The 22,135-nt window shown below is 57.8% G+C and overlaps 1 protein-coding gene across 26 annotated transcripts in view; it reads right to left on the minus strand.

Moving 5' to 3' along the window:
- Positions 1-22,135, minus strand: part of CCDC57 (coiled-coil domain containing 57) — a 92,803-nt gene that overhangs the window by 24,279 nt on the left and 46,389 nt on the right. For 24 of the 26 annotated variants that reach the window (XR_014304543.1, XM_082705568.1, XM_082705554.1 and 21 more), the window contains 4 exons: positions 18,958-19,132; positions 9,569-9,669; positions 4,206-4,337; positions 3,523-3,739 (listed from right to left, as the gene is read on the minus strand). Coding sequence is in view for 25 of the 26 variants with exons in the window: in XM_082705568.1 (XP_082561694.1) it covers positions 3,523-3,739; positions 4,206-4,337; positions 9,569-9,669; positions 18,958-19,132 (625 nt within the window). In the remaining variant the exon portion in view is untranslated. Of the gene's footprint in view, positions 1-3,522; positions 3,740-3,772; positions 3,926-4,205; positions 4,338-9,568; positions 9,670-18,957; positions 19,133-22,135 lie in introns of those variants that run through there. The other 2 variants (XM_082705563.1, XM_082705565.1) reach the window with 2 other exon arrangements.

Here is a 22,135-nt window from a genome sequence, read left to right on the forward strand (position 1 = left end):
TCATGGGTTGGAAGAACAAATATTGTGAAAATGTCTATGCTACCTAAAGCAATCTACACGTTTAATGCATTCCCTATCAAAACACCATCGGGGGGCGCCTCGGTGGCTCAGTGGTTAAGCCGCTGCCTTCCGCTCAGGTCATGATCTCGGGGTCCTGGGATCGAGCCCCGCATCGGGCTCTCTGCTCAGCAGGTAGCCTGCTTCCTCCTCTCTCTCTCTGCCTCTCTGTCTGCTTGTGATCTCTGTCAAATAAATAAATAAAATCTTAAAAACAAATAAACAAACAAAAAAACCACCATCAACTTTTTCACAAGGTGGAACAAATAATCCTAAAAATTTTTTTTTAAACATTTTATTTATTTATTTGACAGACAGAAATCACAAGTAGGCAGGCAGACAGAAAGAGTGGGAAGCAGGCTCCCTGCCGAACAGAGAGCCCGATGCGGGGCTCGATCCCAGGACTCCAAGATCACGACCCAATCCAAAGGCAGAGGCCCAACCCACTGAGCCACCCAGGCGCCTCAATAATCCTAAAATTTATGTGGAACTGGAATAGACCCCGAATAGCCACAGGAATGTTGAAAAAGAAAACCAGTGCTGGCGGCATCACAACTGCAGACTTTAAGCTTTGTTACAAAGCTGTCATCATCAAGACAGACTGGTCCTGAGGCGCCTGGGTGGCTCAGTGGGTTAAAGCCTCTGCCTCCGGCTCAGGTCATGATCTCAGGGTCCTGGGATCGAGCCCCCCCCCCGCCCCCGCGTCGGGCTCTCTGCTCAGCAGGGAGCCTGCTTCCTCCTCTCTCTCTCTGCCTGCCTCTCTGCCTGCTTGTGATCTCTCTCTCTCTTTCAAACAAATAAATAAAATTAAAAAAAAAAAAAAAAGACAGCCTGGTACTGGCACAAAAACACAGATCAATGGAACAGAATAGAAAACCCAGACATGGACCATCACCTCTATAGTCAACTAATCTTTGACAAAGCAGGAAAGAATGTCCAATGGAAAAAAGACAGTCTCTTCAACAAATGGTGTTGGGAAAATCGGACAGCCACATGCAGAAAAATGAAACTGGATCATTTCCTTACACCACACATGAAAATAGACTCAAATGGATGAAGAACCTCAGTGTGAGACAGGAAGCCATCCAGATCCTAGAGAACACGGGCAGCGACCTCTGTGACCTTGGCAGCAGCCGCTTCTTGCTATATGTGTCCCCAAAGGCAGGGGAAGCAAGGGTAAAAGTGAACTCCTGGGACTTCATCAAGATCAAACACTTTTTCACAGCAAAGGAAACAGTGGACAAAACCAAAAGATAACTGACAGAATGGGAGAAGATAATCACAAATGTCGTATCAGATAAAGGGCTAGTGTCCAAAATCCATAAAAAACTTATCAAACTCAAAAAGAATCCAATCAAGAAATGGGCAGAGGACATGAACAGACATTTCTGCAGAGAAGACATCCAGATGGCCAACAGACTCATGAAAAAATACTCAACATCACCCGGCATCAGGGAAGTACAAATCAAAACCATGATGAGATCCCACCTCACGCCAGTCAGAATGGCTAAAATTAACCAGTCAGGAAACGACAGATGCTGGCGAGGATGCGGAGAAAGGGGAGCCTCCTGCACTGTTGGTGGGAATGCGAGCTGGTGCAGCCACTCTGGAAAACAGCATGGAGGTTCCTCGGAAAGTTGAAAATAGAGCTGCCCTATGACCCAGCAATCACGCTACTGGGTATTTACCCCAAAGATACAGATGCAGTGATCCGAAGGGGCACGTGCACCCCAATGTCCATAGTAGCAATGTCCGCAGCAGCCGAACTACAGAAAGAGCTGAGATGTCCGTCGACAGATGAATGGATACAGACGATGTGGTATATATACACAACGAAACACCATGCAGCCACCAGAAAACGAAATCTTGCTATTTGCAATGATATGGACAGAACTAGAGGCTGTTAGGCTGAATGAAATAAGTCAGTCAGAGAAAGACAGTCATCACGTGATCTTACTGACAACGAGGAGTCTGAGAAACGAGACAGAGCAGCCAAGGGGAAGGGAAGGAAAAACAAAACAAGACGAAATCAGGGGGAGACAAACCATAAGAGACCCTCAGCCACGGGAAACAGACCGAGGGTGGCTAGAGGGCCGGGGGCACTGGGTGACGGGCACTCGAGGGGACACGGGATGGGGCGTCCTGAGCAGCCGACGTGTCACTGACCTGAACTGTCAGTTTCTGTCCCTGAAACTGACAGTTCACTCGGTGTAAATTAATTGAATTTAAATGTGAAAATGTTTAAAAAAAATTTTTTTTAAGTCAAGTGAGAACCTGGGGGGTAGTGGGGTGGTGAGATCTGTAATTCATGTTTTAGAAAAGGCCTAATTCCCATCATAAATGACCAGCTCCCACAAATCAGTAAGACAAAGACAGCAAACTCCAAGTACAAAGGGGCAGGGACCGGAAGGCGGGAGAGGAAGTGCGGACTCGGAAGGGCCACCACCTCCCCACCCCGGCGGCTGCAGACACGGCCAGAGCCCCGCTGGACAGCGGCTTCTAGAACCGACAAGCAAAGCCCCTCGGGCTGCAAGACCCTTGGCTATAACAGGACACGTGTGACAGAAGACTGGACATAGCCCACAAAGTCCACAGCAGGGACAACGGTCACACGGGTTGGGGCACATCGACCCAACGGAGCATGCTGCGTGGGGCCAGAGCCAGAGCAGGGATGCTGTGTGCACACGGACCCCCGAGGGGCTCCGACGGGCTGCCCTTCCGCCGTCTCGCCACGAGGGGGGGTGGCACGCAGCTCCCCGAGAGCTGGGCCCTCCTGGTGGATCCTTCTGACATCGAGAGCACCAGGCGGGACTAGGGCAAGGACAGAGCCCTGCTCGCGAGGCTGGCTGGCACAGGGAGTGCCCAGTCGCCCCGGTGGATGCACCAGCTCCCCAGGGAGGGGACCCCCGCCGGTGGCCTGCAGGGTGTGCGGTGGGTGTGGACGGGCCCATGGGTGACGTGGCCGGAGCGCCCGCACAGGCGGAAGGAACACCCCGTGTCTGTCCGCATGTCAGCCTGGAAGTGGCCACCCAGCCCTGCCCGGCAGCGGCGGGGACAGCACATCTCACCCCTGTTCTGACCTCCGGCCAGATGGTCATGGCTCACGTTCTGCCTTCCCGCCGAGACCCCGAGAGCAGGGTCCCCAGTGGGAATGGAAATTCTCCTCGAGCTGGAAGGACTGAGCCAGCGGGACCCCCGCGACGGATCCCATGACAGGGGCCGAGCTGGCCGTCACGGCCGCCTGCCCGCACTCATGGACCTTTGTCCCATGCGGTCCCTACATAAACTGGACGTGTTTCCTGCACCTGGAGGGTTCTGAATGCTGGCCCGCTGGCCGTCCAGGAACGGCATCCCTGAAATAATCTTTCTCGTGTCACCACTGCCGTCTCTCTGCCTGTGGCTTCTGTCAGCGGCGAGGGGCCAAGCCTGGCCTGTTGAGGACCCTGGAGCCCTACCCCAGCCTACCTGGTGCCGAGTCGTCCTGGGACGTGAGGCCAGAGGGGCTGGATCCCAGGTCCAGTAACTTCCACGTGTCCTGGAGGGGACCGCTGGCCACCGAGGAGGAGCTCCCAGCCAGGCACCTACTCTCCGTGGGGCCTTCGTGAGCCGGGCGCAGCTTTGGGGACTGGTTTTCTTTGTGCCGAGGGCATCTGCAAGTCGCCGCAGACTTTCTGTGTTGCCGCTAGGGAAGTAAACACAGACAAAAGGATCCCTGCCCCTGGAGTCAGCGACAAGACTGCAGGCAAGGCTGGACGCCAGGCCGTGGGCAGAGGCTTCTGGGGCTGTCGCGCAGAGGCCCCAGGGACAGGCCCACGCTCCCAAGCACACTGGCTGGCCAATGCGGGACCAGATGGGGTTCCTACGGACCCTGGAAGGACAAAGCAGTCTGGTCTCCATGGAAATGCCCCAGAGCCCACCTCTCTAGCTGCGCCAAGGCCCCCTCTGGCGTCCGTGCCCACCCGTCCCCCCGCGCCCCGGGTGCGCCCAGTCTGCGGAGGCATGAGAGCCAACTCCCTCCATCCTAAGAGGACCGTCTGGGGTGGCCACAGCGGCAGCCCCCTGCTAGGACCCCAGGTGCTCTGCTGCCCGCAGCTGGTCCCCGTGCTGAGATGGGGCGTGGTGTCCCCAGCACCCGTGGCCCAGCATACCTGCCCTGACCTTGTCACTGCTCCCGCCGCCTGGCCCTGCGGAGGCTGGCTTCTCCCGGCTGTCTGGGCCAGGCGGGGCTGCACCTTCCTGGAGTGCTCGGAGACATGGGTCTTCCTGGTGTTCTCAGAGTCCTGCCGTGGAAATGCAAACAGAAGGAATCCAGTGCTGGTGGCGGCTGATGGGCTGTGTTACCAAGGTCTCCCTCGAGATGAGGAAGGACTCCCTGTGTCAGGGACTCACTCAGGTCAGTGGCAGCCAGGAAAGGAGGGGCACAGTCATGTCCACCCGCCAGGATGAACAGCGTCCCCAAGTGCCCCTTCCGGCCTTCAGGAGACCAAGCGCCCGACATCAAACGCTTTGCCGCGGCCTGGCCCCCGTGCCCTCAGTCTGCTCGCAGGGGGGACGCCTGCCGAGCCGTCGAGGGGAACTGTAAGGAGTCTTAGGAGGCACCGAACAGAAACCTGGAAGAAAACGGAGGAGTTAAAAGGAGCCGGACTAGGGCAGACGTCGAGCAGCGGCCACTCGCGAGGGAGCCGGCCAGACCCCCAGCCTCTTCCCGGAGCCCCGAAGCACATTCAGGCCCACGGAGCCGCTCTTCTCTGCTCTGGCGGGATTAATGTTGGAGTTGGACTGAGTGATGCATGCGCGTCTTTGGTTTCAACGAGCCGGCTCTGGTGACGAATGGGCTTTTCGTGTTTGTTGAGCGACTCCCTGAGCTTCTTCCTCTGTGGTTTCTTTTCTTTTCTTTTTTTATATTAATTTATGTATTTTCAGCATAACAGTATTCGTTATTTTTTCACCGCACCCAGTGCTCCATGCAATCCGTGCCCTCTCCAATACCCACCACCTGGTTCCCCGACCTCCCAACCCCTGCCGCTTCAAACCCCTCAGATTGTTTTTCAGAGTCCATAGTCTCTCATGGTTCACCTCCCCTTCCAATTTCCCTCAACTCCCTTCTCCTCTCTAACACCCCATGTCCTCCATCTATTTGTTATGCTCCACAAATAAGTGAAACCATATGATAACTGACTCTCTCTGCTTGACTTATTTCACTCAGCGTCATCTCTTCTAGCCCCGTCCACGTTGCTACAAAAGTTGGGTATTCGTCCTTTCTGATGAGGCATAATCGTGGTTTCTTTTCTTTTTCTAAACATTTACTGAGAGAAAGTGAAAGTGAGCACGGGCGGGCGGGGGGCAGAGGCAGAGAATCTCACCCCCCACTGAGCAGGGAGCCCGACACGACACTACACGACACGGGGCTTGATCCCGGGACCTGAGGTCATGACCTGGGCCGTGATCGAGTGTCAGACACTTCACCGACGGCGCCCTTCCTCCGTGGTTTCCAATCATATCCGCTGCTTATTTATCTGCCGGTTCAGAGAGTGGGCCTCAGGGGGTCGTCCTCTCCCAAGCTGTAAGAGAGGAGTCCTCTCACTGGGGTAGCGCAGACGTGAATTCTGTGGTCTGGAGGGGTTAATAGAGCATGAGACGGTCCTTAATGTACCCGAAGGAAGTGGAGGTCCACGGAGCAAGGCGCACGTTTTACTGTCACAGAGAACAGGCATATCTTTGCGACGACTTGGGAGATTTTCTTCCAACACGAGTTTAGAATTTTAACCAATGCAGGCTGGAAAGTCACGAACTGCTGGTACTCCGGTGCTTCAACGGCATGTCCCACAAGGGTGAAGGGGTCCTCCAGGACAGGGGGCCGTGCGGGGGACGAGGTCCTCTGGTGGAAGTAGCCATGGTCTCCAGCCCCTTTTCTGTGGCCAGCCCTGCCCAGGTTCTCAGGCCAGCGTCGCCTCGTCGGGCAGACCACTGCCGCTGTGCAGGCCTCCCCTGCAGACCCACTCCGGGCACTGTCCGTGCTGTCCCTGCCGTCCCACGACTGAGACACTGCCCTTTGCCGAGGACTTGTGTCGCGGCCCAGCGGCAGCCCCGCGACCCCCAGCCCAGTGAGGTGTGTGCCCGACGGACGTGCTGGATGGGCCGCTCCGGCCTCGCCAAGCCCAAGCCACCGTTCACCTCCCCCAGTCCAGCAGCTGGGTCCTGGCCGCTCTCACTTTCCAAAGCCATCCCACAGCGAACCCTGACTTCAGCTGTCTCCAGATGCGACACTTCTCCCGGCTGGCCGCCCAGCGCTTGTTCCCAGGCCCCTGGGTCAACGTAGAACCTGAACACAGCCACCTTGCTCAGGCCACCTTGGGGCCCACGTCAGCCCACGGCGGAACGGGCCGTCTTTCTCCCAGCAGGCTGCTACTTCACTGCCAAGAACTTTGAAAAGGCAAAGCCACACAAGGGAGACTACCTTGGCGGAGCACGGGCAGGTAAGGTTAGTCTCAAGACTTTAGGAAACTCCCCTATCCTTCCAGGAAACCGAACGCTGGCAAATGACACATACACACCGCGCCAAGACATGCGCTTGCTACCGCCATCAGCTCACGACAGGCAGGAGCTCCTGGCCGTGCGGAACGGCTTGTGAAGAACGGACTCTGAAGGCAGCAACGTCTGGCCTGAGCACGCAGGTGGCTGGCACACCGGAGGCCGTGACCTCTGTGGAAGGACAGTGGCATCCCACCGGCCGGGCCCCAGGTCGCGGTCATTGGGCTAGAGTCAGAAGCACGAGCAGATAGAACGCAGCATCTGTTCTGGGTAAGAACTCAGTAGAGCAGGAGAAAGAACTTCTAACTGACAAAGCGTCTGTCTGAGGTCGAGCTGCATGAAATTGCTGATATTGAACCACTTCTGACTCAGAGAAATGGCCACTTCATAGGATTCAGCATCTGCCTTTGGCTCAGGTCACGATCCCAGTGTCCTGGGTTCGAGTCCTACACTGGGCTCTCTGCTCAGCGGGGAGCCTGCTTCTTCCCCTGCTTGTGTGCTCTCGCTCTCTCTCTCCCTCTCTGACAAATAAATAAAAACTCTTTTTTTAAAGTATTTTATTTCTTTATTTGACAGGCAGAGATCACAAGTAGGCAGAGAGAGAGGGGAGGAAGCAGGCTTGCCGCTGAGCAGAGAGCCCGATGCGGGGCCCGATCCCAGGACCCTGGGATCATGACCTGAGCGGAAGGCAGAGCCTTAACCCACTGAGCCACCCAGGCACCCCATAAATAAAAACTCTTAAAAAAAAGAAAGCCAACTCTGCTCCTAACCGCCCACAATACCTAGAAAAGTTTAGTTTAAAGAGAGCCTCGAGATGAACAAACAGGTACAGTCATCAGACAGAATGCCCCCCGGCAGGAAGAAGGGAGCTTTCCAGCCGCGGGAAGACGTGAGGCAGCTCACGTGCGCGTTCCCCGGAGAAGGAAGGCCGCGCAGCGCAGGATTCCAACCCCAGGACGTTCTGGAAACAGCAGAGCTGGGGGGCAGCAGGATCAGTGGGTACCAAGGACAGAGCTGGGGCGGGGGAAGGATGAACAGAGCACAGAGAACTGTCGGACGGCAAGACTGCTCCGTAGGAGACCACGATGGTGGACACACGTCATTACACACGTGTGCAAACCCACAGAACGCACAGCGGCGAGAGCGAGCCGTGACGTACGCCACCGGCTCCGCGTGACGATGGCGTGTGCGCGCGGGCTCGTCAGCTGTGACAGACCCACCATCTGTGGGATGCTGACACGTGTGCGCCAGAGGACTTTTGTAACAATGTTTACAGCAAAAACACCCTGACTGTCCCCCGAGAGACGGACGGAGACGTCCCCCGCTGTTGTATTTGTTCAACACAAAGGATGTACAGAGACCCGTGTGTAGACCTGGGCTCGGCAAGCCACACCTGGCAGAGGCCAAATCCTCACCTCTGTCCAGCCCATGAGCTAAACATAGTTTTTACGTTTTTAAATAGTTGAAAAAAATCTGTTTCATGACAGGAAGATTACATGACATCAAACTTTCAGAGTCTATTGGGCTCTCGTGGGGCGCACCGAGGCCCGTCTTCTCACGCCCACCTGCACCACAGCTGGCCCAGCAGCAGAGTCGTGCACACGCTCACGTGTCTGTGTGTGTCATCCAGCCACCCAGCCGCCCGTCCATCTGTCCACCAGCCACCCATCACCTATCTATCTAGAGTGCAGGGGAGGCAGAGGGAGGGAAGAAAGAGAGTGCCACAGCCAGTGCGGTATCAGTGAACAACCGGTAGGTCTAGGTGAAGCGTATAGTGCTATTTTTGCAACTGTGTATATTTGAAATTATTTCAAAATAAAAAATGAATTTGAAAAAGACATAAGCAAGAGTTTAAATGTTTAACACATGATTAAAAAAAAGTCTGTTCAAAACCAGTGAGAAAAAGGATAATTACTTAAGGGCACTATGACAGTGAAACAGAAAAGCTAGAAGAAATGGGTAGATATTTACCTAAACTTGAAATAGAGAAAAAACCCAGTGAAATAAATCATGAAAGTAGACTGACAGAGTTCACCATATTAAAAAAGTTATCGGTGGATTAAGCAAACAAAGAAAGGATCAGGCAGGTAACTCTGGGAAAGGTTGTAACGGACAAGTAGCAGTTCCTTCATTGAAAAGGAACTCGAGAGAACTAACAAGTACAAACACAGTAGAACGATTAGCAAAGCATGTGTATAAATAACCCACAAAAGAGGAAATATATGTGGCCAATAAATAGATTACAGGCTTTAATACCACCAAAGAAACAAGAAAAGTCTAAAAGATGAAATTTTTTTAACCCACCATATTCGTAAAGATTTGAAAAATAGGGGACGCCTTGGGGGCTCAGTCAGTTGGGTGGCTGCCTTCGGCTTAGGTCATGGTCCTAAGGTCCTGGGGTCGAGCCCTGCGTCAGGCTCCCTGCCCAGTAGGGCACCTGCTTCTCCCTCTGCCTGTGTGTGTGTGTGCGCGTGCGCGTGTGTGTACGCGCTCACTGTTCTCTCTCTCAAATAAATAAATAAAATCTTTTTTTAAAAAAAGGAAAAATAACGCCCAGATGGGTAGGCTGCGGTAAAACACACACAGGATGTAATTGGTAATCTTATGTTTGCGATTTACTCAGGTCATTTTAAAATCAGCAGGAGGGGTGCCCCACTGCTTAAGTGTCCGACTTCCGGTCTCCGCTCAGGTCACGATCTCAGAGTTGGGGACAGCCCCCAGGCGGGCTCTGGCTCAGCGCCGAGTCGGCCTGAGCGACCCTCTCCCCCTCCCTCGGCCCCCCTCTCTAAAATGAATAAACAAATCTTTAAAACGAAGACAGGGAGACGCTCTGCGAGGTCACTGGTAGTGGCACTTGGCGTGAGCATCAGACCCTTCCCAGCGGTGCTCACTGGGTTTTCCGGCTCGGTAATGCGATCCCACACGCAGGTGACCCGTGAACAGGTGCTACAGGGACACTTCTCAGATAAAGGAGGATTACCTGAGCTGCAAAACGGGGCTGCAGTTGTCCCGAAGGGGCCTCGCGGGTGACACTCGGGTTCTGGACCCCGGGGCCGGGCGGGGGGTGATGAGCCGCTCCCCCTAGAAACAAGGGGACGAGAAGGATTGGCTTCTTTGGGGTGTTTTTGTTTGTCTGGTTCTCGTGGAAGCTCTACGTGGGCCTTGAACTCAGCACCCTGAGGTCAGGACCTCGCGCTCCAGCGACCCAGACCGGGCGCCGACGGGGTCTGCTCCCTGAGGCCCGTCCCTCGGCCCCGGCGGCCGCGCAAGCACTCGGCGGGCCGGCCCTGCTCCGGGCACGTCCGTCTGGGGGGCGGCCGCGGGGGCGGGGGCGGGCGCCCGGGACGCCCCGGAGACGCGCGAGGACCTCCGCGGCGCGTCCGGACCGGGCAGGGCTCCCGGCGGCCGGCGCGGGGCGAGCGGGCTCGGGCCGGGGGCGCGCTCGGAGCGAGGCCGCGGAGAGGTTCTGCTCCGACGACCGGGAAAAGCGCGCGGAGGGCGGCTGGACGGGGCGGCCGCGGGGCCGCGGGGACGAGGTCCGGCCGCCCCTCGGTCAGCGGCCTCGCCCGCGCCCCTCCCCCGCCCTCTCGCCCGCGGCGACCCCGCACCCCGCACCCCGGAGCGCGCTCCCTCCGAGAGACGCGCCGTCGCCCCGTGTGGCCGCCGGGAGCCTCTCGCCGCGCGTCGCGGACGGACGTGGCCAACCCCGGCTTCGGGCGCCCGCGGGGGTCACCGGCCGCCCCGCCGCCCCCGCCGCCCCCGCCCGTCCAAGCTGCGGCGGCGGCACGTGGGACACCCGCGTCGCCGCCGGGTCCAGGCAGAGCAGCGCCCTCCGCTCCCGCCCGGCGCGACCCGCCCCCGGGCCTTCTCAGGGGAACCGAGTGCACGACGGGGAGCCGCCCTGGAGGTGGCCTGCGGGCCCTGACCGCGACCCGCCGCGCTGCCGGGGGTTCGGGGCGGCTCGGTGACCGTCCCCTGCTCCCCGTCGCACAACCCGGACGGACTGACGTGCGACAGCTTTGGCCCCAGCAGTGCCCGGGACCGTCTGAAATGATCTGGGTCTTTGGTTTATGGCCACGTGACAACGGAAAGCTGATTTTAAAACCTCCAATTTCTAGGAAAACAATAGCCCTCTAGGTCTTTAAAAAAAACTTGCTAAGGAGTGTTTGAAAACCGTCTGCGGTTCCAATTCAGCCTATTTTCTGGGTATTCCATAAATTTAATCTTGAACAGCCACTGTCAGCATTGCAGTCTGCGACATTCGTAATAGCATCTTCCAGAACAAACATCTGCAGCTGAATTCAGTGGTAACCATTCAAATTCGTCTCAGACTGGGTAGACTCCGGTGTTTATGTTCTACCTGGTATCCGTTAGTGGCCCACCGAGTCCCCTAAGAATAATACTGGTCTTATTGATGCTGGTTTAGAATTGTAGCTGTTCTTTGTTTCTTTCAGATTGAAAAGCATAATAAGTTTAAAGGTTTTCATTTGGTGTTGTCTTTTTTATTTTAAAGACTTTATTTATTTATTTGACAGAGAGAGAGAGAGAAACCCAGCAGGGGGAGGATCAGACGGAGAGGGAGAAGCAGGCCTCCCACAGAGCAGGGAGCCCGATGTGGGGCTTGATCCTGGAACTCTGGGATCATGACCTGAGCCAAAGGCAGACGCTTAACAACCGAGTCCCCCCACCCCACCCCCCGGCCCCGGCGCCCCAGTCTCCATCTGTGTCAGTTTCTTTATTCTGACCCAGCTTTTCCTTGGAACTGGCTGTAACATCTGACTGGTCCCCTCACTATCTAGTGAGCCCTAAACCTGTGCCCATTTTCATAGCTATTTGAGCCATATTTTACCTTTCTGGAAACGACCCTTGTAAACACCTGATGAAAAATACCGACAAGTGGGCGCCTGGGTGGCTCAGTGGGTTAAGCCGCTGCCTTCGGCTCGGGTCATGATCTCAGGGTCCTGGGATCGAGTCCCGCATCGGGCTCTCTGCTCGGCAGGGAGCCTGCTTCCTCCTCTCTCTCTCTCTCTCCCTCTCTCTCTGCCTGCCTCTCTGCCTACTTGTGATCTCTGTCTGTCAAATAAATAAATAAAATCTTAAAAAAAAAAATACCGACAAGTGTTACCGGACATCAGAAAGGACGGCGCACAGCGGGAAGCAGGCTGAGCCACACCTCTGCGGACACTTCACACCTAGGGACAGGATGGGGAACTGGCAGAAATGCAGGAGCCGCACCGAGATTTCGACACAAAATCATGGATCTTGTCAGTTCAAGTTGACAAACACACATAAATTTAGAAAAAAATGTGAGTAAGTATGTATGATAAGGCTGCTTAACAGAACAGATTAAAAGTAAAACTCAACACATGTTTAAAAATAACTAAAAAATTCTAAAACTCTCCTAAACGATCAGGTGAACTAGAAAACCCGGTGCACAGCGGCAGACTATCTGGAAGCTAATCACACCGACAATGCTGCCCCTCCAGACCCCCAAGGCCCAGCCACAGCAGCCCTCAGATGGGGACGCGATCAATAAACAAGAATAATGCAACTGTTAAAGAAATCAGGGAAAGATCAAAAACCAATGAAAGAAATGAACAAACACAATATGTAACCTCCTTATAAAGATAAAGGAATCCATCCACTGGCTCCCAACATTTCCTTTGGGGAACCCCAGGGAGGCAGGAGAGGAGCGGAGGGGGGTGAGAGGCTTCCGGCAGGTCCGAAGGGATCTCCAGGAGAGGCCAGAAACAAATGGGACGGAGGCACTTTAAAGAGACGATGGCTGAGAATTTCAAAGAATGGGAAACAACCAACCAACCGTAGTCTTAAGATTTCAGAAAACCAGCCACTTCCTGAGCAGGTAAAATTAAGGCAAACTGATCTAGTCCAGACACCAGCCAGTAACACAGGAGAAAGGCAGCCAGAGAGAAAAGGGAGGCCCTCCCCCAGGACAGGGCCCCGACGGAGGACACTGGGACATTTGCTTTAAAAGAGTTTATAAGAAAATGCCAGGTTCTTGTTCCAGCCAAGCCATCATTCTAGAAAGTGGTCACAATACAATCTTTTTTTTAAAAATTAATTAATTCATTTATTTGACAGAGAGAGATCACAAGTGGGCAGGGGTGCGGGAAGCAGGCTCCCCGCCGAGCAGAGAGCCCGATGCGAGGCTCCATCCCAGGACCCTGGGATCATGATCTGAGCCGAAGGCAGAGGCTTTAACCCCGAGCCTCCTAGGCGCCCCATGATACAATCATTTTTGACAACAAGCATATGCGCTGCCCCTGTGCCACGGTCACGTGGGAGACACTGGCGTCCAGGAGCCAGCCCGGCACGAGTCTCAGTCAAGCAGGACACACAACATGACTGGACATCACTGCTTCCACACTGGCATAGTTTTACAACAGGATCTTAGATGCACGTGTAATAACGAATAACAAACATAAGTAGTGATTTTCGTATTCAGACACACGTGCCTAGTAAGCAGTGGTGGGTTAGCAGGCTAACTAAAGCTAGGTCCCTAATCTGTTTTTTTGTTTTTTTACCAAAGAATGTTTTTCTTAAGATTTTATTTGAGAGTGAGAGAGCACGATGGGGAGGGAGGGGCAGAGGGAGAGGCAGCTCCCAGCTGAGCGGGGAGCCCAGCGCGGCGGGTCTCGATCCCAGCTGAGCGGGTCTCAATCGGGGACCCTGGCAGATGCTTCACCGACTAAGCCACCCAGACGCACCCCCACAAGTCATTTCTCCATGAACAAAAACTTCATCAGGAAAATGACACGATAAGGAGACATGAAAGGCTCTGTGCTCCCTGGTTCCATCTGTGCGACCCCGGGAGAAAGACAGAACAGAGACAGTGAAAGGGTCAGCGGCCCCCAGGGAGGGGAGGGACTCGCAGGTAGAGCACAGAGGATTTCTGTAAAATTCCTCTGCACGATGCCACCCACAGTCCCGTGGCGGGTATGTGTGTGACACGCCTGTCCCAACCTGTATGACGTCCAGCACCAAGAGGACCCCAGATGTCAGCGTGGACTCGGTGCCGATGACGATGGCCTGTGACCACGGAGGCCCTGTGGTAGCAGGTTGGCTGCGGGGGGCATTCTGACCCTAAAACTGCTCTGAAACGCCGAGTCTTCACAGCAGTGCTAGATGCTGAGACCCTCGGAAAGAACCCCTGGAGGCCTCACCCGAGATCCAGAGGGCGCGGGCGGCGGGAGTTTCCGGGAGCAGCAGGGTCGGCGGGAAGGGCCAGGCCCCACGGCGGGTGGTGCCACTGTCCGCCTCAGCGGTGAGGGGTGAGCCCTCGAGACGGCCGCCCCACAGTCGTGGGCCCCCCACACCAGGCTGCCGGAGCGGGCCCAGGGCCAGTGCAGCCTGACCACAGGCCCACACACCGGCGGCCCGTCGGTGCAGAGCCCCAGGCCTGCCTGACCGGGAGCCTGACCCCAGGTGGGACGGGCACGAGGGGTGAAGACTGGGCAGCCAGAGCTGAGGCCGGCGAAGGGACTGGGGCGCCCACTCCCTGTGAGGATGGGGGGTCCTCCCCAGAAGCAGCTGGGGGCGGATGCACCCTGGGGCGGGTGCAGGAGAGCCCTGGGTCGGGCATGCCGGCAGGGCTGGGCCCGCGGGGGGCTGAGAAGCACCTGGAAACACGTCCAGACGGACGGAGCCTCCTGGCGCCACCTCGGCTGGGCCGGCAGGCGTTATTCGTTGTCAGATGATGATAAGATATTTGTGTCACGGTTGGGTTATAAGGCAGATGTATTCACGAACCAGATAAATGGTCTTTGTGGAAAAAAAAGCAGACAGACCAGTCTTGCCAAAAGCCTTTGCCACCGGGTCTAAGCATTTCCATGCAGAGTAGAAATCCTACCACCAGCTTTTGGGGGAAGATCGCCTTCTGCAAAGGGACCAGATGAAGAGCGTCTGGTGTATTTGCAAACTGCAGGTGCCAAGGAAGTCTGGGACAGAACTCCCTAAGTCTCATTCACGATTTCCCTCCGCAAACCACAACCGAAATGGCTACATGTCCCTGCGGCCGCCCGCGTCCGCACAGTCACACGCACGCGCGTGCACGCCCCGCCAGCGTATCTGCTATGCAGACACACAAGTGTGCACGCTTCCTTCGCAGACCGCTGCATCCAGGCCGCATGTGCACAGGAGGGTCCACAGGCCGGAGTCCACACCCTGTTGCGGGCTCCGGAGAAGAGTATACAGGAAACGGGAGTAAGAGTGAGGGCCGTGGTGTCACCTGGAGCTGCTACCTTTTTCCTGTGGCGGCTGAAGTACCATCCGTAATGGACTGGGATTTAATGGGGAAAAACAGCTCTGACCGGTCTGAGGCCAGGCGGAGGCAGCCCCCTCTGGACTCCAGTGCCCAAGCACGAACGTTTGGGCCGGTCCCGATGACTTCCTCACGGTAACAAAATGCTAAGAACAGCCTTGAGGGGCGCCTGGGGGGCTCAGTCGGTCCAGCCGCTGCCTTCAGCTCAGGTCATGATCCCAGAGTCCTGGGATCAAGTCCCACGTGTGGGTCCTTGCTCAGCAGGGAGCCTGCTTCTCCCTCTCCTGCTCCCCCTGCTTGTGCTGTCTCTCTCTCTCTCTCTGACATATAAATAAATAAAATCTTTAAAAAATAAAAGCAACAGCCTTGAACATGCTTCTAAGAGAAGCACTGCTGATCCACAGGGCACCAACATTGTAGAACTGGACAGGGAGAGCCAAACTGCTCTCGCCAGCTTCCCTGGTCTCCTCCGCACTGCCGGCGACTTCTCCTGCTGAGATTCAAGCTCAGGACGGACTTAACTGGCCTCCGCAGGCTCCTGAGGAGGCTGCGTGTTTCCCGCACCCTCCTCAGCCCTGTGGATTTCTTCTGGGCCCTGCACACGGTCTGGACACACCTGCTTCGGCGCCGGTCCCCTTCACCGGCCAGGCGTGGCATGGACACGCCCCCCAGCCTGTCATTTCTCTTCATCCTTATGTACAATGTCTTGTCCTTAGAGCCTTTAAAAATGTAACATCCTGGGGCGCCTGGGTGCCTCCGTGGGTTAAAGCCTCTGCCTTCGGCTCAGGTCATGATCTCAGGGTCCTGGGATCAAGTCCCGCATCGGGCTCTCTGCTCGGCGGGGAGCCTGCTTCCCCCTCTCTCTCTGCCTGCCTCTCTGCCTGCTTGTGATCTCTGTCAAATAAATAAAATCTTAAAAAAAAAAAAGTAACATCCTGTCTGCTGATATTTGGCTTCCACTGCCTAGGGGGTGTTTTGATTTTTAACCTTATTTAGGGAAGCTTTTCTCTATGCTTGGGGTTGTTGCAAAGATGAACTGAGGTAATGCGTGCACAGCTGATGGAGGAAAGGCAGTTTGCACTGAATCCCAAACCACTGCTCATACGAAGGTCTTAGAAAAGGAGGAGAAATAGCCGCCGTGGGAGACAGTGCTATGGGCCACCATGTTCCCTCACGACGCAGACTGCAGACTACGAATACTTTCCTGGAGTGGAAGTGACTGAAAGTGATCCAACAAGAGGCAGAAAATCCACACAAACAAATCACTGTAGAAAAAATGAGACAACGGTAAAAGTCTACCGTTAACAAAGTCACCAAGCATGGAAAATCTTTGGCTGAGGTCTGCCCAACCTTCAGAGGAGGCCGCAAGCACGGTCACTAGGGATCTGCAGCTTTCTCTGACTCCGTGGGGCAGGACGTGGCCGGCCTGGCGAGAGCAGTGAGTTTAGCCAGATTTGAGGCCCAGAGATGCAGAAACTGCACAAGGCAGGAAGTACCTGGCATGTGGGGGCAGCTCCTCAGTGGGATGGACGGACGATGGACTGAGGACGAACAGATGGGCGGATGGGCGGGTTTGTGGGTGGGCACACAGCTGCGGGGGGGTGCGTGTGGATGGGGGGTGGGGTGGGGGATGGGGGTGTTGAGCGACTCACTGAAATACTTGGCCATGAGGCCAGGCTGGCTACGAGTGACCACAGTGAAGAGGAAAGGCAGGTTCGCTGAATGCCGGAGCGGAGGGAGAGAGGCAAGGCTCCAGTCAGAGAAAAGCTCTCGGGCCTTGGGGGCCATCAGAGGGGGCACCCTGATGGTGGTGTAGCACGGCCAGGAGGCCAAGGTCAGCTGTGGAGGGTGTTGCTGGTTTGAGGACAGGAGGACAGAATGCAGTTCTGGAGAACAGAGAAGAACCAGAGCCACAAGTGCCAAAGCTGCCGCGGTCACCGACTGAATGACAGGCGTGAGAGAGGAGCGTAGGGCAGACGGCACCGCCTTCCAAAGAAACCAGGCTTTTAGTGGACTTGGCAGAAGATGGTTTAGAAGTGTGTCTGACGAGCAAGCAATCAGCCTTCCTCCTCGGCCGGCGACCTGGCAGGGGACGGGGAAGGCTCTCACCGAGCAGGTATGGAGGCACACCGCCAGTCCTTGTCAGGGCTGCGGGTCACGACGCCGCGGCCGCTGCTGTGCTGCCGCCAGCTGGGGGTCTACCAAGCCGTCCCTTACTCTTCCTTCTTCCAGAGGTGGGGTCTTAGAAGGACAAAGCCTCTGGAACAGCCTCTCCTCCACCACCCTACATGCAGAGTGGATAGCCCGCTGGGGTCTCCAAGAGCCATCTGGGCTAACTTTACCCATTAGGTGTGGTTTGCTCCAGCCCTTGGGTCCCTGGGCCCACAGCAGCCCCTCAGCAAGAACCAGGCCTCCAGTGCCGATCTCCTCGGGGGTCGGCAGCCTCCCTCCCGCAGACACAGCGCCCTGCCGCTCCGTGAAGCTCTCCCCACTTCCAGTTCCCGCTCACTGGATAATTCTACTGCTCATATTCAGGCCAAAACACTACCATAAGGAGAACTACTACTGTTACCCATGCAGCTCAGCCGTGGGGAGTCCGGAGGGCGAAGAACAGGCCTGGCCTCCCTCTCCCTTCCCTCGTGTTGGGTCGTCAGGGATTAGGACGCGCCCCGCGAAGCTAAGACCATAGCAGACAGAGGAAACATTTTTTGCTGATACTTCCTTTGTGGTGCCCTGGGCTTTACTTCGAAAGCTGAGCTGTTGGTGGGTCTGCAGCCCTCCAACCTCCCCTGTGCTTCTAGACAATGGACAGGAGAGAGGGAATGGCCTGTCTCCCATCGACGTGGGTGGAACCCCAAGTCCCTCATCTCTGACCATCACACAATCTCAAGGCTCTTGCTGGAAAAGCACAGAGAGGCAGAAGCCACGTGAGGCGAGGGGGTACAGTGTGGGGAACGGGGTGCCACAGGGCAGCGAGGACTGCTGGGGAACGTGGTCTGAGAGCCGCGTGGCCAGGGGCTTGCTCTTGGTGCTGACCGAGCGCGTTCGATCCGCGCAAGGCTACTCCGGCCGGCTGTGGTGACAAGCACGCAGCTGCCCTGTGAAGCACATCATCTTGCCCACCAACACTGGTGCCTCTGGTCCTCTGGCAACAGGGGACCTTGGCTGTGTGCTGGGAGCTGGTGTCTGCTCCCCACGCGTGACTCTACGCCAACCCTTCCAAGGACCCGCCGGGAGGAAGGTGCAGCTCGATCGGGACCTTTTCCCTTCCTGCTCTGCCCGCAGGGACGACAGTGTCATTACTTGTCATCAATTGGGAATATATCATTTCCTTATTGGCTTATCAAGAGACTGCATCCTGTAACTTACTGCCTCGTGAAATAGGATTATAAACGACCATTCGTGCAGCGAACCCGTGTGGACCACATCACCGGCACAGAAAGCATCAGTCTGAGCACCGCCGCACGCACCGCCGCACGCAGCACACGGGGCCCCGGGCTTCTGCGTCCGCGGCGGCAGCCGGGGCCAGGGCTGTAGGCCGGGACGAGGACACGCCTCTTTCTAGTCTGGCTGTCTTTCTTCGGAGCCAGGGCCCTGAGACACCCAGGAGCAGCTGGGCAGCCACTGCCAGCGGTCTCAGGCCGCGTCCCAGGGGACCCATGGCGGCCGTGAGCGACAAGTCCGGGCAGGGCAGCGGAGAGCACAGCGGCTGTGGCTGTCCCCCCCACAGTGCAGCCCAGAAAGGCCACCGCGGTCCACTACAGTATTGTCTCACAGATGCTGCCGGAGGCTCGGGTTCATGGACACATTCCGCCCCCCGCCCCAACCCAGCAGGATGAAGCTCCGCTCTGTGCCTGTGACCCCTGACCCTGGCTTCCCTCCACAAGGGAGGCCACTGTTCTTCTTCCCGCCTGCCAGGGGAGTCAGGCCAGATGCCCCCTCAGGGCAGCACAGCTTCTCTCCTCCCTCCTCTCAGGCCCCTCCCCTCCCCTTCCAGGGGAGCAGGCCACAAGAAAGGCCTTCTGGGGGGCCCCCGGCCCCCCCGGCCCCCACTGCCTCTCAGTACAGGCCACAGCACCCAAACTCACCCGGGGCCCGATGGCCGAGCTCCGCACGGAGCCTGTTCCCCATCTCCAGGAGCTGCTCTTTCTCCAGGCAGAGGCGGAGGATTTTTCGGGTGGCCTCCTTTAGTTTCCTCTGGAGTCGGGGCACAGACAAGGCCTGTGGGGGCTGTGGCCCCTGGTCCTCAGTCGCTGTGGGGCTCTGGGAACGAACCATGGGCAGATAGCCTGTAAGACGAGCCGTCCAGCGGGGAGAGGCACGAGTGGGTGGGGGCAGAGTCTGCAGCACCGGGGGACGGAGGGATAAGGAGCAGCTTTGCCGGCGAGACGGGGACCTCACATCACGGAAAACTCCTCTACAGTGGGGTGAATGAAGGCCGCGAGCCCCTGGGCCAGGCCTACACCTGGTACCCTGCGGCCCCACCAAGCCTGGGTCTTTCTAGTGAGGACAGCGAGGAACCGGCGGGGACCCACGCCGAGCCTCTGAGGGGTCCCAGGGACGCATGAGGGCTGCCTGTCTGACTGGGTCCCCTGCGGGACACCAGGTTATGGGCTGGGTACACAGGTCACAGGTACTGGGTCACATGGTGCAGAAGGGGTTGGCAGAGGCGGGACACAGAGCCGGAGGCCGGTGCCTGCCTTCCCCATTTCTCTCCTGCCTGGACTGTGCAGCAGGGTCGCTGCCAGGCCAGCACACAGTCCCTGGACGGACACCACTCACCGGGACGGTGTTTGGAACAAGGGGCCATGGGGAGGAGGAGAAAGGAGAAGACAAATGCGTGTGTGCCGGACAGAGGCCCAGGAAGCGCCAAGCCTCCGGGGCCCCAAGGGACGCAGGTGGCCTCTTTCGCTGCCCGTGAAAAGCTGCCCTGGGCCATCTTGGCCACACAAGCTGCAGCCAGAACAGGAACCGGCCCAGAGTCCCTGGAACAGACCAGCACATTCTGTCCTGGCCCCGTTTCCTGGTGTGCCTTCCCAGGGCTGGTAGACGCCTGCACACGTGGTGGCCGCTGTCCTCCAGGTGGCTGGAGCCGCGGGGGCTCACGCGGGTGCCTCTTGCACAGGCTGCGGGCAAGCCGGGCAGGAGGACAGGAGCGGAGGCACAGAGGAGAGCGGGAGAGGGTCCGCGCCCACACCCTGACCCCGGACAGCGCGCGGGCCCGCGGGCCTCGCCTGCGCTCTCCTGAGGACCCGGGATGTGACTAGGGTCTTCGGGCCCACGGAGGGGCTGGGACAGAGCTCGAGGGAGGACAGAGTGGGGACACGATGCTGGGAGCCTCCGGTGCCGCTTTAAGTGAGGAGGCTACGGTGCACCCCAAAACGCGGAGACAGGCAAGAGAAAGCTCGCTTTTGAGAGCTGACCCTGCACACCAGGCAGCCCCCCACGCTGGCCCCGTCAGCCCTGGCCTGCTCAGGGGCTGCTCCCAGAATCCTGGCCAGGGGAAGGGGTCCTCGTGAGGGAGGGGTCCGCTCCCAAGGGCGGTGGTAACTGCGCTCCACAGAGGCCAACGGCCGAACATGGCCCCATGTGGGGGTGCGGGGGGAGCCTGCCAGGGCTGCAGCGGGCACAACCGGTGAACACTGCCCCCCAGTGGAGCCGGAGTGTCCCTCCTGCTGTGCTCAAGGGGCAGGGAGGAGCCGTGGACAGGACGTGGGGAGAACCGCAGATCTCAGTCCCCCGGGCTGGGAGGTCATTGGGGACACGACAGACGCTGGTCCGGCAGTGGCTTCTGCTGCCCACTGGGAAGGGGCTCTGAGTCCCGCATGGGCCCCTTTCCTGGGCTGGGTGGTGGGGGACCGGCCTCCACCTGGGACAACGCCAGACTCGCACGGGAGCGCCAGGATGGTGCCACACCAGTCCCTCTGCCTCGTGGCCGCCAGCCCCATGTGCCGTGTGCGCTTCTTCCCGAGCCGCGGACGGGAAGCTGGAGCCCTCGTGCTCGTAGATGCCTCAGTCCGTACTTCCAAACGCGGATCTGCTCTCGGTGGCCACAGTCGCGCAAACCAGAAATCACGAGACACACAACACTATGACCCAACTCATGGGCCACACGCACACCTTGCCCACTGTGCAGTTGTGTCCTACAGGCACAGCTGGGGGTCCCACAGGACCAGCGTCCATGCGAGCAGCGCGTCCCTCAGTGGAGGGGTGTCCGCAGGCTGCACCCTGGGAAGCGGTTCTCGTCCCATCCCTGAGCCGCACCCTCACTTCCGTGGGAGACACTGCGTCCCGGCCCTGTTCCTCCTCCGTGAGTCAGGATGGCTTCTTCTGGGCGCACAGGCCGCCATGTCTGCAGACTCGGTTCTGGACCGGCCCCCTCCTTCCTCCCTCTCCTGGTCAGCGCAGGCCCGGGAGTCCCACTGCTCGTGTGGCCGGGCCTGGGGCCCTTCGGTGCCCGTGTCCTTCCGTCCTGTCTCCGTATGTCCACAGGGGAGCCAAGCACCCTGCTTCCTCTCAGCACAGCAAGAGAGGCAGAAACCCGTGTCAGCCCGTGTCAACCCGTTCAAGGCTCCCGGGCCGCCAAGGTGCTGGCCTTCCTGCGGTCAGCCTGGGTCGGGCATAGTGACCGGCCACTGGAATTCCTGTGCCTCCGGTCCCCCCCAGGTCACAGCGGCTTCAGCTCCAGCCCATCCGTCACAGAATTAAACATCTTGATTTCAAATCCTGCCGATGTACCTGATTCCCTCTTGCCAGGCGAGCGGGATCTGTGAGCCAGGCTGGGAATAGAACCCCTGGTGCCACCGACCGCCGGCTGGGCACGGGAAGCACCTGGAATGAACCCTGGGGACGGGGTGAGGCAGACGTGCTGCCCGCCTGCCTGTGGCTCATTGTCCCACGGCCTCCAGCTCAGGACAGCGGGAGTTCTGGTGCAGGGCCGCGGCTCTGGCTCTCCAGGCCACGCCCACTTAAGGCCGGTGCAGGCAATTCTGGGTCCCCCCTCCCGGTGACCCCTGAAGGCCTCCCCTCTGCGGCGGTTCTTGAGCCGTCCATCCGTCTGTCTGTCCCAGGGCCTGTCTGGACCCGCTTGCTGTTCCTGAGCCAGAGAGGAGTGGGCCTCGCCTCCCCTCCAGTCCTTCCGGGCCGGCCGTCGTCCTAGAGCCGGGTCCCCCTCGTGCCTCTCCGCTCCGCCTTCCACCCCTGCTGCCAGAGAGCTCCCCACGCCTCCCAGATACCACGGTACGGGCACAAATGCAGGTCGCCAGG

This window comes from Mustela nivalis (assembly GCF_964662115.1).
Source record: "Mustela nivalis genome assembly, chromosome: 17".
NCBI lineage: Eukaryota > Metazoa > Chordata > Mammalia > Carnivora > Mustelidae > Mustela > Mustela nivalis.